At 38.5% G+C, this 14,822-nt stretch overlaps 1 protein-coding gene across 2 annotated transcripts in view; it reads right to left on the bottom strand.

Moving 5' to 3' along the window:
• Positions 1-14,822, bottom strand: part of RORB (RAR related orphan receptor B) — a 125,872-nt gene that overhangs the window by 23,312 nt on the left and 87,738 nt on the right. For both annotated transcript variants that reach the window (XM_041489450.1, XM_041489449.1), the window contains exons 2-4: positions 9,499-9,584; positions 5,048-5,189; positions 1,677-2,078 (exon numbers count right to left, since the gene is read on the bottom strand). In XM_041489450.1, the coding sequence (XP_041345384.1) occupies positions 1,677-2,078; positions 5,048-5,189; positions 9,499-9,584 (630 nt within the window). The remainder of the gene's footprint in view (positions 1-1,676; positions 2,079-5,047; positions 5,190-9,498; positions 9,585-14,822) is intronic.

Below are 14,822 nucleotides of genomic sequence, written 5' to 3'. Positions count from 1 at the left end.
AAAAAAATGGATTAAAAACTAAGAATGTTGCATTATGTCTAAGTGAACCTGCAAGAGATAAATGTTATCTTGATTTAAGTTAAAAAGATAAAACTTTGATTGTCTGAAGTCAAAAGGTCCCATTGACTTCAGGGGGATTCTGTGGCCACTATAGGCCACTAAGGACATAGTGGCCTATGGCCATATTCTGTCTTTGCACTCATTTCTCTAACGAGCACCAACCTGAACTCATGGATTATCAGAACTCCTGCATGTCTGGACCTCCCCTGGGTCTCTCTGGAAACACTTCCCTTTGGTACTGGGTCGGCAGGGAAACAGCTCTTAAGGACTGTTCAAATTGCCTCTCAGCTGGTTTGCAGCAGTGTAATCCACTGTTGCAGGACTGAGGTATGCACAAGCCACATGTGAGTAATATACATATGGCCATGAGAGCTGAGGGAGCAAATGTTCATCTCCAGTTCTACACTGTACAGGTCTTAATAAACAGAGTGCCAAAAAAGTTTTAACTTTCTCCTGGACAATTTGCAGCTAAAGCACACAACGTGTTATAGAGCTCCCTACAAATAATCACACAAGGGCAGAAAACATGCTATCAATTTTAGCTGCAACTTCATTTTTCTACCAGACAGTAACTACTATATATCCCACTACTGTAATCTATATTGAGGGGAGGCCACATCTCCAGTCCTCAGTACGTCTGAGCAAAAGCACACATTTACAGATCTCAGTGTACATCCATGTACATGAGACAGCAAAGTTAGGCCAGAACTACAGGGTTTTTTCCATGATTTGAAATGAATTAATTTGTTAAGAGTGCTCTTGAAGATCACTTTTTACCACCTTCTTTTTTTAAAATTAAATTCCATTATCAAAGTGTTACCCTTTGATTAAGTCCTCAGCCACAACTGATTCAGCATATTTCAGTTCTTCAGATACCTAATTAGGATGCCAATCTTTGTTCATGTTATTTCTTTGTAATAGAAGTAGTACTTCCAGTGGCTTTGGTAAAATACAACTAGAAGAATTAGATGAACAGAAATTCTCCATTAGTCACTGAGTTTCTAACAGCCTCACATCACAGAGAGGTCTCTGTCAGTTGTCAAAGATGAAAGCAAGGGACAGGTTCTCCAAGGCCTTCAGGCAGAGAAGCAGGGATATCCACAGAAATACACTCACAGTTTGTGCACCTTATGAATTTAGTGAGCTTGCTCACATCTGTGCAGTTGAAGTAGGAACTGGTACTTTTTCACAGTAAGTACCCTAGAATTAGCTGCTGTGGGGATTCTGGGTGTTGACAAGAATACGGATGGTTGGCTGAAGAGATCATTTAACCCTGCCAGTAATGAGCTCATTTGAAACAAGCCCCTTCCTAATTATCACTTGGTTATGATTGATTCGTCACCTGCTTTGATGCTCCTATTTAATAAACAGAAATAAACTGCTGGGTTTAAGAACTGCATAATTTTTAGTAAAATCAGAGCTGCCTTAATGTTATGTCAATTAGTTCCAGACTTATTTTCTCTCCCACACTCTCCATGTGTGTGTGCACACACGTGTGAACACGTAACTATTGTGTACCTGTGTATGGAATGCCTGTGTGACATTCTAATGAAGACAGTACTGAAGGTTAGCTTATATATACACATTGCGCTACAGGAATAAGAGTTTTTTCTTACCGATTTCGCTCATGGATATCCCTGGAGCTAATTGCCCGCTGTTGAAAGAGCTATAGGTAAACAAGTTTGGTACAGAGGTGAGGTCATAGATAGGTTCCTGCTTTATCTGTTTGATTCCAGTCATGTCTAACCCAGACTGGTCTGGGGAGGGCTGGGCAGAATCCACGTTGTAATAGCCGTCAGACTTCGGCAGGTCGATGACGTGCCCGTTGGAGTAGGTGCTGCCAGTTTCGTTATTCAGATTGTTCAAGCCATTGCTGATGTTGCTGCTGTAAACCCTGGCGAGAGCTTCTGCCTCACCACTCTGCTGCTGCCGCTGCTCCTGCAGTCGCTGCTGGTGCTTCTGCACTTCAGCATACAAACTATCCCTCTGCTTTTTGGACATTCTTCCAAATTTCACAGCTGAAAAGCAAAGCACAGTGCAAACCATTGTCGTCTTTAAATTTCTCTTGATTCCCCTCAACCCCACCACTCTTCTGGTATTAACTTTCAGGGTTAATTTTGCTGTGGAAACACCTTTTTCTAAGGAAATGATTAAGGATGAAAAGCTTTACATCACATACATCTCATAAAGGAAAAAATATTGCGTACTTGAATTTACCAGGTGACAACAACTCCTATTTGACAAGAGGGCCTCAGTCAAGTAATTCACTTCCCACTATGAATGTTAAAAAGACCATGCATCCTTTCATATCTCTGTGTTCACTGAACAACCACCCAGAGCTGTATGAAATGTACAGTCTGTGAATTCAATTCATATCCATTTACTAATTTTCCACAAACCATTACACAATACACTAAAAAGATTAGTATTCTGTGTGAAAACAAGCCCTAAAGACTTATTATCCCATCCTTTCAATGGGGTGTTATCTTCCTACTTTTAAAAAAAAAATCTTACAGGCTAGAACCTAGAGGAAAATAACAGATTTGAAGGTAAACAGCACAAATGAATGTCATCTTTTCCACTGAGCAAAGTCTTAGGGATTTATGCAATCTGCATTTCAATAGTCTTCATGCACAAATCCATGCACTCCTTCTGATGAGAAACAGAGGAAAATATAAGAGGGCAAACCATTTTTCCCAGAAACAGGGTTCATCACAGCAAGATTGAAATTTTCAAAGGTGACAGGCTGATTGCTGTGGAACTAGGAGGAGTAAATTCACAGCCTGTATATACAGTAGATCACAGCTGATTATCACTCTTCACCCCCATCTCTCTATAAATTCTGGTCTTTTACTGGGGTAACTCTTGGGATCTTAGAGCAGAGACAGTTGTTGATTGTGCTCCAAAACAAATGAGAGATACATTCAGCAGAATTCATCAGAACAGGTAAGGGGACATAGCTCCAGAAATACAGACTTCTACATATTATGAGGTGTATTTTCTATATTGTGTATTTCCAGTCCACCTGAAATTTGGATCAATTCAGAATCATATTTATTAGCACATGACTCTCATTTAGCCCTTGAGAAGAGCTTGAACCTATACGTGGATAAATGTGAAATTCTTCAATCAGGAAAAAGAACAGAAAAAGTAGAGCATAATATGAAAATACAGTGCCAGAACAACAAGGTGACAGCTGTTTTGATTTATTTTCACTTTTTTTTACATCAAGAGGGTTTTTTTCTTATTGCCAACCTCAGTTTAGTTGCAGCCCTACACTCAGGCTACAAGCTACCTCACACGAAGTCAGCCTGCCCCTGGAATCAGTGCATGGTATGCTGCATACCCTTATGGTCAATATACAACAACTGTATTTTAAATAATTTTGAATAATGCAACTGTGTATTTTCTTCAAATTTAGGCCCTCAGCAGTAAAATCAATGTTTATCGTCATTATATATTCATTAATTGGATTCTCCAGCTGCTGTCAATTAGCATCCTGCCTCTGCATGATAAAAATGCACTTATTACATGGCTGAGAAGTAAAAATCAAATTAAAGTTTTCTGTCAAAAAATTCACACAGCCAATTATAAATTTGCAAGAGCTCTTAATATACTTAATCCTAAACAATCATAAATACCCTTACATCAACTATGAGAGAACAAAGTGATGCTGTGGAAGAATCACTCATTTTGTCTCTCTGCAGTAGTCTCTGAATTACTGGTTGGGAAGACGGCACTGTCAGTCACATTAAAATGCCCCTGTGATTTACCTTAAATCACTGGGAGATACTACTGTCAGGAGGAAAACCTGTGCTGTTAAATTGTTGAAATGTTACTTCTTTAATCACCATAGAGAATTAGGAGCTAAGGTATCAAGTAATTAATGGATTAAAGGCTCTTACCAGGTGAGACTGGTAAATGAGTAACTTCAGTGAGACATAAGACATACTGAGGTAGAAGAAGACCTATTATGGTCCAAATTTTGAACAAGTTTATATTTGGACCATCTAAATAAATAGCTCTTTACATAACTTCTCCATCAATAATTCAATTTAAAAATACACATTTTGTGTCAACCTTTTAAGATTGAAAATTGCTTCCAGGAAAATGAAATTAATATAAATTGCTTTAAAAAATTACTGCTTTAAAAAATTTTCTCTAATACTTTCTCACCGTGTAAAACATGTTTTTGAGCTGGAAACCCCCTGCACGAGGAGCAGTGCCCAGGGCATGTCAGCTGTGGGCAACCTTGGCTCAGCCTCCTGTTGCCTGCAGCTTTGGTGTGATGCATGTTCTCCGCCTGCTGATATTAGCTGATCACACCACAAACTGGAAGGTGGACCAGAGCTCTACAAGGAGCACAGGATCCTGAGATGGCATAGACTGTGGAGCTTTCTTCTGGCATAGGATACACTTTCAGTGCTAGATTAGGAAACATTCTTCTACAGACCCAGATAGGGACAGGAGGCAATGTGCAAGTAAAAGAAATGGGTTTTCTTCCAATGCAAAATATTTGGTCAAGTGTACCGAATAAAACAAACAGAAACCTCTAATGATATCAAGGTGTAAATTTGTGTAGGGTTGTGCCTCCTTACCACCAGTCTCAGGGAAATGGATGCTTTCACACATCATTATTAAATGTTAAGATAACTGCTCATGTTTAATGTAATATTTAATATAAACCCACTTCTCCAGAGGTGACTTTTTTGCACTCTGTGCTTTTGATTAGAATAACATATTTCAATTCTGACTCTTTTTGCTCTAAACTGATACTGCTCTCCATTTTGTGATTTTCCCCACCCCTGTCCATGAAAATAGCCGTCTTTGTTAACCGGCTGGCAAAGATCGTCTCACAGTGCACACATTACAAAGCACAGAGCTTCTCCTCTCTCTTTTTGCAGAAATTTACAGGGAGTTTGAGTAAGTCAGCAGTGAAGAAAAGTTTCAAAGGGCTTAGATGTGAAGCACAGATTTGACTCCTTACCATCTCGAGACATTCCCAGGGCAAGACATTTCTGCAGTCGGCAGTGTTGGCAACGATTTCTGTTGGTTCTGTCAATTAAACAGTTTCTCTGTCTTGGACAGGAATAGGATGCATTGTTCTGCTGACTCCTCCGAAAGAATCCCTTGGGGCAAGAGAGTAGGAAAGACCAAGTATTACCATGAGTGTATTTATGTGCACAAGCATGCATGCAGAGACATACGCACACACAGAGAAGCATACAAACAACTACAGCAAACCCCTGTTTAGTGCACTGCTACTTATGCTGTGACTCTGCAGATATGGTGGTATTGTATTAAAGAACGTTTAATTATAATAAGCAGAATTGTGTATTATTCTGTAAAGAATATAATTCTGCTTTCTTAAAACCTAAATTATGTTACAGAATTCATTTTTACAGTGCAATAACCACTGTGTATCATCTAATACTTGCTCCTAATAGAGGAAAAACTTGTCAGCATTTGTAAGAGATGACTTCAAAGTACTTGTTTTGACATTTCTCCCTTTAATGAAGAAACTAACTGTAAATGTAGAGGTAATTGTTACTGGGTACACGTAGCATGAGAAGCTGAAGTCTACTGTTCACTTTAACTTGCCAAATGTTGATTTGATCTGGAGAGGCATATGATTCAGGAGAGAAGTAATTAAAATTCAGTCTTCACAAAAGCACTAGGATATAATGACTGTACCAAGTACACAAAAGAGAAAGCAACACCTTTAGGTACTACCATGAGAATGTAATGGCATTTTCCATGGGCTGTTTGTCTAGAGATCTGCAGGCTAGCGGAGAAGTATACACACTAAGACCTTAGGAACTTCCAGCTGCTATGAGGTGATGCCAAGAGCAGCACCGAAAGGTGCTTCTACTGTTATGGTAGAAGTGACATGAAGTAGCTGAGGTGACAAGAGGAATGAAACCAGAGGGTGAAGAGAAACGAAAATAAATAATCTATATCAAATAACTAACTAAATAAATAAAAAGGTCAGGAATATCTGCAAGTCCAGAGGGGATAAAAATGTAGAGAACTCCCCTAACCTGTCTGGCAACTTTAAATGAAAGCAGTGCATGTTGTGGTGGGAAAGCTGAAGGATAGCCTGGCCACTGGCTATGAGTAGTAAAACAGCAGAAATACATTTACTGCAGTTACACCAGTCACCAGAAGTGACACCAAAGTGCTTGTGTCTTTCTGGGGTGGCTTGAAAACACCTTGGAATAAAGCCACAAAACAACAGCTGACTTCATTTATCAGGAAAAAAATAGTGTATCTCTGCATAGGTTGATGGATGTTAATACCGAGCAATGGACAAAGCCACAAGGTGACAGTGCTACAGGCCTCAGCTCACTTGCTACAGCTTATACATGAATTCTCTCTCAGGTCCTGACGAGCTGAATGAGGGTGGTGTGGTGTCAGTAATAGCGACAGGCATGGTGTTCCACCAAAGACACTGCCAGTGCTAGGTCTTGAAGTTGAGCATAGAGACCCACTTGAACTGGGTTGAGTTTGCTCCATCAGTGATTACACAGTGCATCTAAAATATAAAATAAATTTTATGACTCATACTTTTCAGAAAATAGATGTCCTTTGGGAGAACTCTCAGAAAAATTCTGGTGGAAACTTAACTGATCTTAGCTGACCAAAACTTTCCTGATATGGTAGAGCTGCCTTTAATTTAAGACTAAATGGATGCTAATTGCAGATGTCTTTGCTGAACTTTATAAAACCAGTCTTGCTTTTGACTTGTGAAGGGTTGTCTATTTTCAGTTTTAGATTTTAGCAGAATCTATGGATTTCAGAGAAAAAATTAATTCAGTAATGTTAAAAAACCACACTCAACCATTTAGCATTGACAGTGCTTTCTCCTGCATAACTTTTTGTTCCCTTTAAGGCTGATTTCATCTCAGAGGAATTTGTTTCATCTTTGCCCTCCTTAGGAAAAAATGATCATATTATGTATCAAGGGTTACATAAGAGAATGAATTTAGAGCGGGTAATTAATTTTTCTGAGGAGAATTTTATGTTCTCATACTCCTGCATAAGATCTAAATGTTGTCTTATAAAATAGAGATAATCCTTTCATTTTATTTTTGTGGTATCTTTATACAGATTTGGCTACATCGTTTTATATTGGAATAATTCCATTTTGTATGAAGGAAGATGTATTTTATAACTGAGGTGCTTAAGAGTTAAAGACGGATTTCCCAGTACTTCCAACATGGACGACAAGTCTTTGAACAGATCACTTCACCCGCCACCCACAGCCAGTCAGAAAAAGGAAATTGCTGAATGAACTACTTTTTAATTCATGATAAAACAGTGGTGGAAAGTACTTTGCTTTAGGGGAAGGCACAAGAAATGATAAAAGCCTTCTTAGTGAAGAAGTAGCCGCAGAGATAGATGTGATGCAAACTCATCTTCAGGTTTCACCCCTTTTGTAAGAATAGTGTCAGAGCTGCAAACTCAGTCAGTGGGTCCAGCAGGTCCACTGCATAGGCACGTTCAGCATAAGGCAGGCATGCATACAAACCAACAGCAGTATTTCAGATGACCCTTAAGCACTTAGAATATGGATCTGCCACAGCACAGCTAATGTAGCAACACTGAGTTAAAGGATCTTCTGTTCCTTGAAGTTTGCAGCACTGCTACTGGCACTGTAATTCTTGGATGCAGTATCCTGAAGTGCTGTGGCTGCTTGGTGCCTGGCTCAACATGTGTGCATGCTTGTGGGGTGATTCCACCCTCTTTCTTCCACTCATGGCCTCTATTCTAAATAATTTCAGGTTTCCAACAAACCGAGACAAAAAGAGCCAGAAATTACGAGTATGCAGGCAGAGTGAATAGCTATGTAAATGCTGGGCACTTAAATGGATAGCAGAGCTGCCAGAAACAGTGCTTACCTTAACAGGGAGCTCTGACAGACTGGGATGCCTCCCAGTGGAACTGACATGAAAAACCCACACCTTTTTTTCACACAGGCTCACAAAACAAGATTAGACAAATTGATCTGATACAGCAAAACTGGCACAAACCCAGCAGGGTTAAAACTGTGGAAGAGAATCTCTTTATCTCAATGAGCAGTCTACTCACACAGTGAGTACTCAGCACAGTGGTATCATCTCCTCTTGAGGCACACGCAAGGGCCAGCATTAGCCCTAATTACTTCTACGGAAGACTATACCCCTAGACAGTCTGTGGGCTCTGAGTACTGAGAGAAGATGCTCTTTTTCTGCTTAAAGTAATTTCCTTCCATAGCTTTTGTGCCAATTTTGAATTATGAGATCAATTAGTTTAATCCTGTTTCATGTGATTGTCATAAGAAGATGCTTATTTCTAGTCCAGTGCCACAGTAAGACAAAGACATGCTGCAAATTGCTCTGCTTACAATTGTCAACGTTCCTGAAAAAAACCCTTGATCTTTACCAAACATATCAGTATACTGGTTCTCAATGTACTGGCATGAAAGTATTTCTTTTGCAAATGGGTGCATCCAAATTTTCAGATTTTTCAGCTGTTCTAATACTTTGTAAAGCGTTAGGTACAGACTTGTGATTTCACACTGCAAATAGGCACTCATTTGCAAACATCCTAGCTTGCGTGTTTCCACGTACAAGAAATCAGAGATGCCGAAATCTTTGCAATTTCCCATTTACAATTAAAATTGAAATACCAACATGTAGTACGAAACTCTTAGTTTGTCATGAGTAATAATGTAATTACTTAGATAATAAAATCACAGACAATTTTTAAAATTGAAAATCGAAGCCTTTCTTCTCTCTGCTTGGGTCTGATTTGTGTTATTTGAACTAATGTCTGGAATAATATGTTGATATGTCTAAGCAGCAGGTCTGTGCATTTCCCCCCCTCCGCCCCTTTTTTAACCTCCAACTCCCAGCAACTGCAATTCCTTTCTGCACTAATGCCTTTAAGGAAGAAGACAAAGAATCCTTTTACACTGCTCATAATGTAAGGCATTCTTTCATTTTGAGATTACAATTTGATCTGCGGATTGTGCAAAAAGAGATAAAAAAGGACCGAAGTCACACCTGTAAGCTCTTAAAAAAGGCTGACCAGAAGTAACATGCCAACTGTAATGCTACATGGGTTCTGTAGGAAGCAAGATAAGAAATCCACCTCTTTCAAAGCTGATTTAAGGTAGAACAGGTGTGACTTACAGTTGCCAGCCTCTGTTGGTGTCAGCACTTACTCTGCACCAGATGTAATTAATTCATGTTTCAAACAAGGAGGTAGCTCTAAAGACTATTTGATAAAATGGAAAGCAACTAGAAAAATTAGCCATGAAATACATCTTTATCATCAGTGGGCTTTACAGCCTTTGGCACCACTTGTTTGAAAGCTTGTAAGAGTGTATCATTGTACAGAGGTGCTTGAGGCTAATGCAAATGATGATGACTATGCTGTATTAAAATCTCGTACCTTGCAGCCTTCACATGTGATGACTCCATAGTGTATTCCAGAGGATTTATCACCACAAATTTTGCATGGTATCACTTCAATTTGTGCTGAAAGAGAAAACAACACAGATATTTTGGGTATATAATTGTACTTAATTTCTTTTTTTTCTCAAAATGAGATCTTTAGAAATAGAGAGTAGATAACCAGTTGAACCCCAACAATACAAAAATGATTTGTATTGTATGTCTCTTTCTGAATGCTTTCATTTGGCAAATTTTAAATGCTTCGCATCATGTAGTTTCTGCCACATCCCACAAAACATTTTAAAATGTCTCACTACTAGTAAGTTTTTTCTCATATTCCTTTTTTTATTTTTTTTTTACTTGTTAATTTTATAATTATTATTACTAATGACAGTCATTAGAGGTCCTAAACAACAGTCTGGGTTGTCCTTTCCTACATACTTCAAATATTTGTGACATTCCATTTTCTGAGGTAGAAATACAGGGTGTATTTTGATGCCCTTTTGAAAACAGAGTAGAGATGATGAAGTTTTCACTCTCTTCAAATTATGTTCAAGACATGAAGATACTAATACCACTGTCAGAGACAGGAGGGTAAAAGCATGCTTAATCTTCCTCTCTTCAAACTACTTGCTTTAACACTGGGTTATTGGCAGGCAAGGCCCACAGATGGAGTTGAGGTAGCCAGTGGCTATGTGCTGGGACAGTCAGGTACAGTCTGAAAAATGTTTAAATATGGATGTGCTTCAGATCCTTTTATAAACATATGGTCATCTGATTCTGAGAAGGAAAACACATTTCATTATCTTTCAAATTTTTTTTTTTGCTAACACAACTCTTTGATTCTCTCAATTACTTTCAATCCTGCGTCTTTCCTTTGATGATGCTCTAAGAGCATGTACTTAGACACGTAAGGAAAAACTGTGCCTTTATTTAAGTCAGATGAACTGAGAAGAAATGTTAAACTTATTTTCTCTCCCTTTCATTTTCTTCTGCGTAGGATGCATGCCTCCCTGTATTCTCCTCCTATGTGGAAGCAGCAGCACACTTGCAAAGTACTCCTGGCAGATGCTGTTTCTCCATGCCCAGGGCAGGAACAGCAGCAGTTCTCTGCAGCTCAAGTCACCCATCAAATCCTTGAGTAGAAAAGCTTTTTTAGTACAGCTAGCCAAAGCACAAGGGTAGGATTTAACAAGACACATTTAACTCTAAAATGGATTGAGACAGGGAAACAAAATTATTGTCCAGATGCTAATCCTAAAAAGAGCATCCCATTTCAAACTTGTGGGCTGTTGAAAAGATTAAAAAAATTGGAAAAAAACCCCATGCTTAAAAATTTCTGCATATTGTAAGCTAAGCTCTAAGTATGCTTGCACAGTGGATACTGTGAAAATATAATCATATATCCTGGATTATGCCCTGTTTGTACTTATGATTATAATTTGTCTCTTTTAGCAGAAGCTGGAAGTTTCCTTCCTACCACTTCCTTCCTCCCATCACCTTGTAGTTAAACAACCAAAACTCAGCATTGTGTCCCAGTGAGCCACCACCACACTTCCCACTGAAAGGTGCATTGCATACCCTACTCCTTTATCCTGCTATTTAGTGTAGAGGCTTAAGGGGTAAACTGCACGGGGGGAACACTAGCAGGTCCTTTACTTTGGGAAGTCAATTAACTATTCCCTCGGGACAGCATATTCCAAGGGATCCAGGCAAGAGGAACTTATATGGATGGCTGAAGATACTTTTGCTCTCCACTGTGAGCTTATTTTCCTGACATACTCTTTCTGATCTAGCATAATTTTAGGCTCAGGCAAGTAAACCAGTTTTAAAACTGCACCTAATCCATGCTGTACAGAGGGAACTCCTTAACAAAGAAGAACTTGCAGTTCTTTGGAAATTTTTCCAGGTTGGTTCTTCTCAAAAATTCCTTTGCCTTATGCCCACTGGGATAAAAAAGCCACTTAAATATGCACCTCCAGGCACTGCTGTTTGTGAGGCTACTTTGAGTAACTGCTCACAGGTCTCTGCTAGAGAGTCATATGGATGGAGAAGATCTCAGCTCTGGGACCATGTGCTGCTTTATGTTTCATTGACATATGTCAATGTCAGAGGCAGGAACTACAATGAGAAGAGAAAGAAATCTGCAGGAAATCTGCAGACAAGTCAGAGAAAAAAAACCACCATAAAAATATCAAGGTAATTTTAATGTGACTTGCATATACCATTTGTAACTTTGATAGGAACAGAGAAAGAATTGATCCTGTGATGCTGATTGCATTTAGCACAGTACTTTTTACTGTAACCAAACAATAATTCCATGCATGAGTCTCAATTATAAGCTCTACATTCGCGGTATTTGTGGATCAAGCCTGTAAATGCTAAAGCTTTGGGTTTCAATTAATATGTAAAAAATATTTTAGACTTGCGTTAACTCAAACCTTTCAGTTAATTCAAACCTTTATTCGAAAATAACCATTCTATAAATTAGTAAATTCAGGTTTGTCTAGGAAATTGCTATAATTTCTCATTAAGACAACTCACACAGAAAATACATCCTTAGGACACAGAAGGCATTTAAATAAATTTGGAAAAGTGTGTTTTGCTACGGTCCCCGACATTTCTTTCATAAAACAGCCAAACAATTTCAGGATTCCTAACAGAAATCTTGATTGTACAGGCCAGATAAAAAAGAAACCACTGTATTCCCAGAAGGGTCTTGAGATACTGTAATGAACATAGAGCATACCATGTTTCTTTTGCAGGTCACAGACTGCAGAATATTCTGAGTTGAAAGGGACACACAAGAATCCTCAAGTTCAACTCTTAAGTGAGTGGTCTGTATGGGGACTGAATACACCACCTTGGTATTACTAGTGGACACAGGGTACTACACTTTTTGCACATTCTGGTTTTATTTGTCCACCTATGATCTTATGTTATTTTTCTTACTCCCTTCACCTACTAAACCAAGAAACAGTTCAGGGAACTGTATATCTGACTCTCTTTACAGCCATTATAAAATAAGCAGCTTTCTTCTGAACTCCTTAAAAATATAAAATGCATTGACCAAGTGCCACTGCCTAAATATTGAGGGCAAAAATTGAATGAACAAACAATAGTGGAGTTGACACAACGGTAACTTTCACCAGCACAGGAACAGAACTTACACTGGGAGAAATCCCATGTGGCAAACTTGAAGAAGGAATTAGAGCAAAACTACTTAGCACTTTGAAAATCTTTCCACTTGTCTCTCATCCATTTTTACTCTCCTTTCCTAAGTGTAATAAGTACATTGAATCTAGCACTATAATTTAACAATTTATGAATACCAGAAAGTTGTTACATTTGTGATGATCCAGGGTTACAGAGGAGATGAGATTTTCAGATGGATTTAATGTCTTTTATTAGAGCAAGAGATAGATTATTTTTAAAAGAAACGCTTTTGGACCCTTAACTTTTTATCATAACTTAGATAGGAGCAAAGGACTTCAAGCCTCTGCAAGGCTGGATGTTTCTCTGTGAAGCAAAGGCAGTTGTGAGCTAAAAAAGGTAACAATTTTAAGAGCAGTGATGTAATGTTGGAGATAATGATATATTTTAGATCACAAGATATTTTATTTTCTGCAGACCTGATTATTTCAATTAAAACAATTGAAAAATTACAAAATTATTGTAAAAAAAATTGTAAATTTGTAAATTAACAAAACCCCTGGATTTTCACTGGGTTATTATAAGATTCGTTATGCAATTTCCTGGACTCCAGAAAAATACGGTACACTTTGTCAGCCCAGCACTCAGTGAAACACTAAGAGATTAGGAATCTGACAAAGGTAAGCAAATTGCTACCTAGAAGCTTGTTTTTTCTTTAATTTGGACAAAACAGAGTGGCTGAAGTGCATAACAAGCACAAGTGTTCAGAGCTTTCCCAGATTTTTTTGAATGGTTCACAGGCAAGGATGACAGCAGAAGAGAAGCAGAACTGCCTGTATCCTCTGCTGGGCAGTGATGACTAATACAAAGTACAGCCCATTGTCCAGATCCCAAAAGACAGAACTCAGGTGCCTTGCCAGAAGCTATGGCTCAAAACGTGATCCCTGAAAGTCTGTGCTCATAGAGGTCAGAAAGTGCCAAAGGACCAGTAAACTCTGATGGCTCACCTAACACTCTGTAAATCTGTATAGAAGCATTTTCATTGCCTCTCAATGTGAATGTTGCTATATTAATCCATGAACTCTTTTCCCCAGTAACTCAAATTAATGGAAATTATGTGTGTAACTTCAAAGGATGGTACTACAGTAACACAAATCATTACACAACACAAACATGTTGCCAAACTGATGATTTGGGCTCCACATGTGAGTTAAATCAAAGTTATTTAACTAAATTATCAAGGCCTTATCCTGGGCCCCCTAAAAAGCTCAGAAACTTGCCCTATTCATAGGGAAAGATTTAAGTACATAATATATGCTGAATTATTATGGTACAGTTTCTGTTTCCCTCAAAGACTCAAGCAATGGTTCTGCTGATCCTGCACTTTCCCTAAAGAGATTATTATGCTAATCCCAAATATTATACTACCCAAGCTAGCCTATATTTGACTTCATCATATCCAGTGTTCTGCAAATAATCTCTAGCAGCTTTAGCTAGTGTTTATATAAGCGGGTCAGGATGACTGAGTAGTGGTGACCATGTTTTCTATGCAGCACTCTAAAACATTGGAAGTGCACTTGGCCAAAAAATACTGCCTACACAGAAAATACTAGCAAAGTTCTTTCCTATAAGAATTATACTTAGTATTTACTCTGCCAAAATGTTTGTCACAATTTCACTTAAAATATTGTATAATATATCAGGCATTTAGGAGGACATATTATCTTCCCTCTCTACTTCTCTTTACTCAGAAAGCTACTTAGACTGTGCCAGGATTTCTGACCTATTGTTTCCTGAATACAACAATCCATGTCTGCATTCTTTTCCCTTCTGTATAAATGGACTAATGAACTCTGCAAAGCAAGAGTTCAGATTCCATGATAAATACTTACAGTCTATTTTGCATGTCGAAGCTGTCTGAAATGGTCATACAGTAGTCAGGACCTTAAAGTTAATTTTTTGTGTCAGATATGCACAGATCTCTGCTGTACAGTTACAAAGCTGAGCAGCACAGAGAAAGATGCTGCAGGAACATATTGTGAAGACCTGTTTTCCAGGCTGTGGGATCACATACAACCTTATCTTTCCTCACACCCAGCCAAGTGTTAATGCTTGCTGGAGTGGGATGGAAATGAACTTAAAACTTAATTCATCTCATAGTGGAAGGAG

Source organism: Pyrgilauda ruficollis, unplaced genomic scaffold (assembly GCF_017590135.1).
Source record: "Pyrgilauda ruficollis isolate IOZ18807 unplaced genomic scaffold, ASM1759013v1 scaffold94, whole genome shotgun sequence".
Taxonomy (NCBI): Eukaryota; Metazoa; Chordata; class Aves; order Passeriformes; family Passeridae; genus Pyrgilauda; species Pyrgilauda ruficollis.
This window is presented reverse-complemented; position numbering and strand designations above follow the sequence as displayed.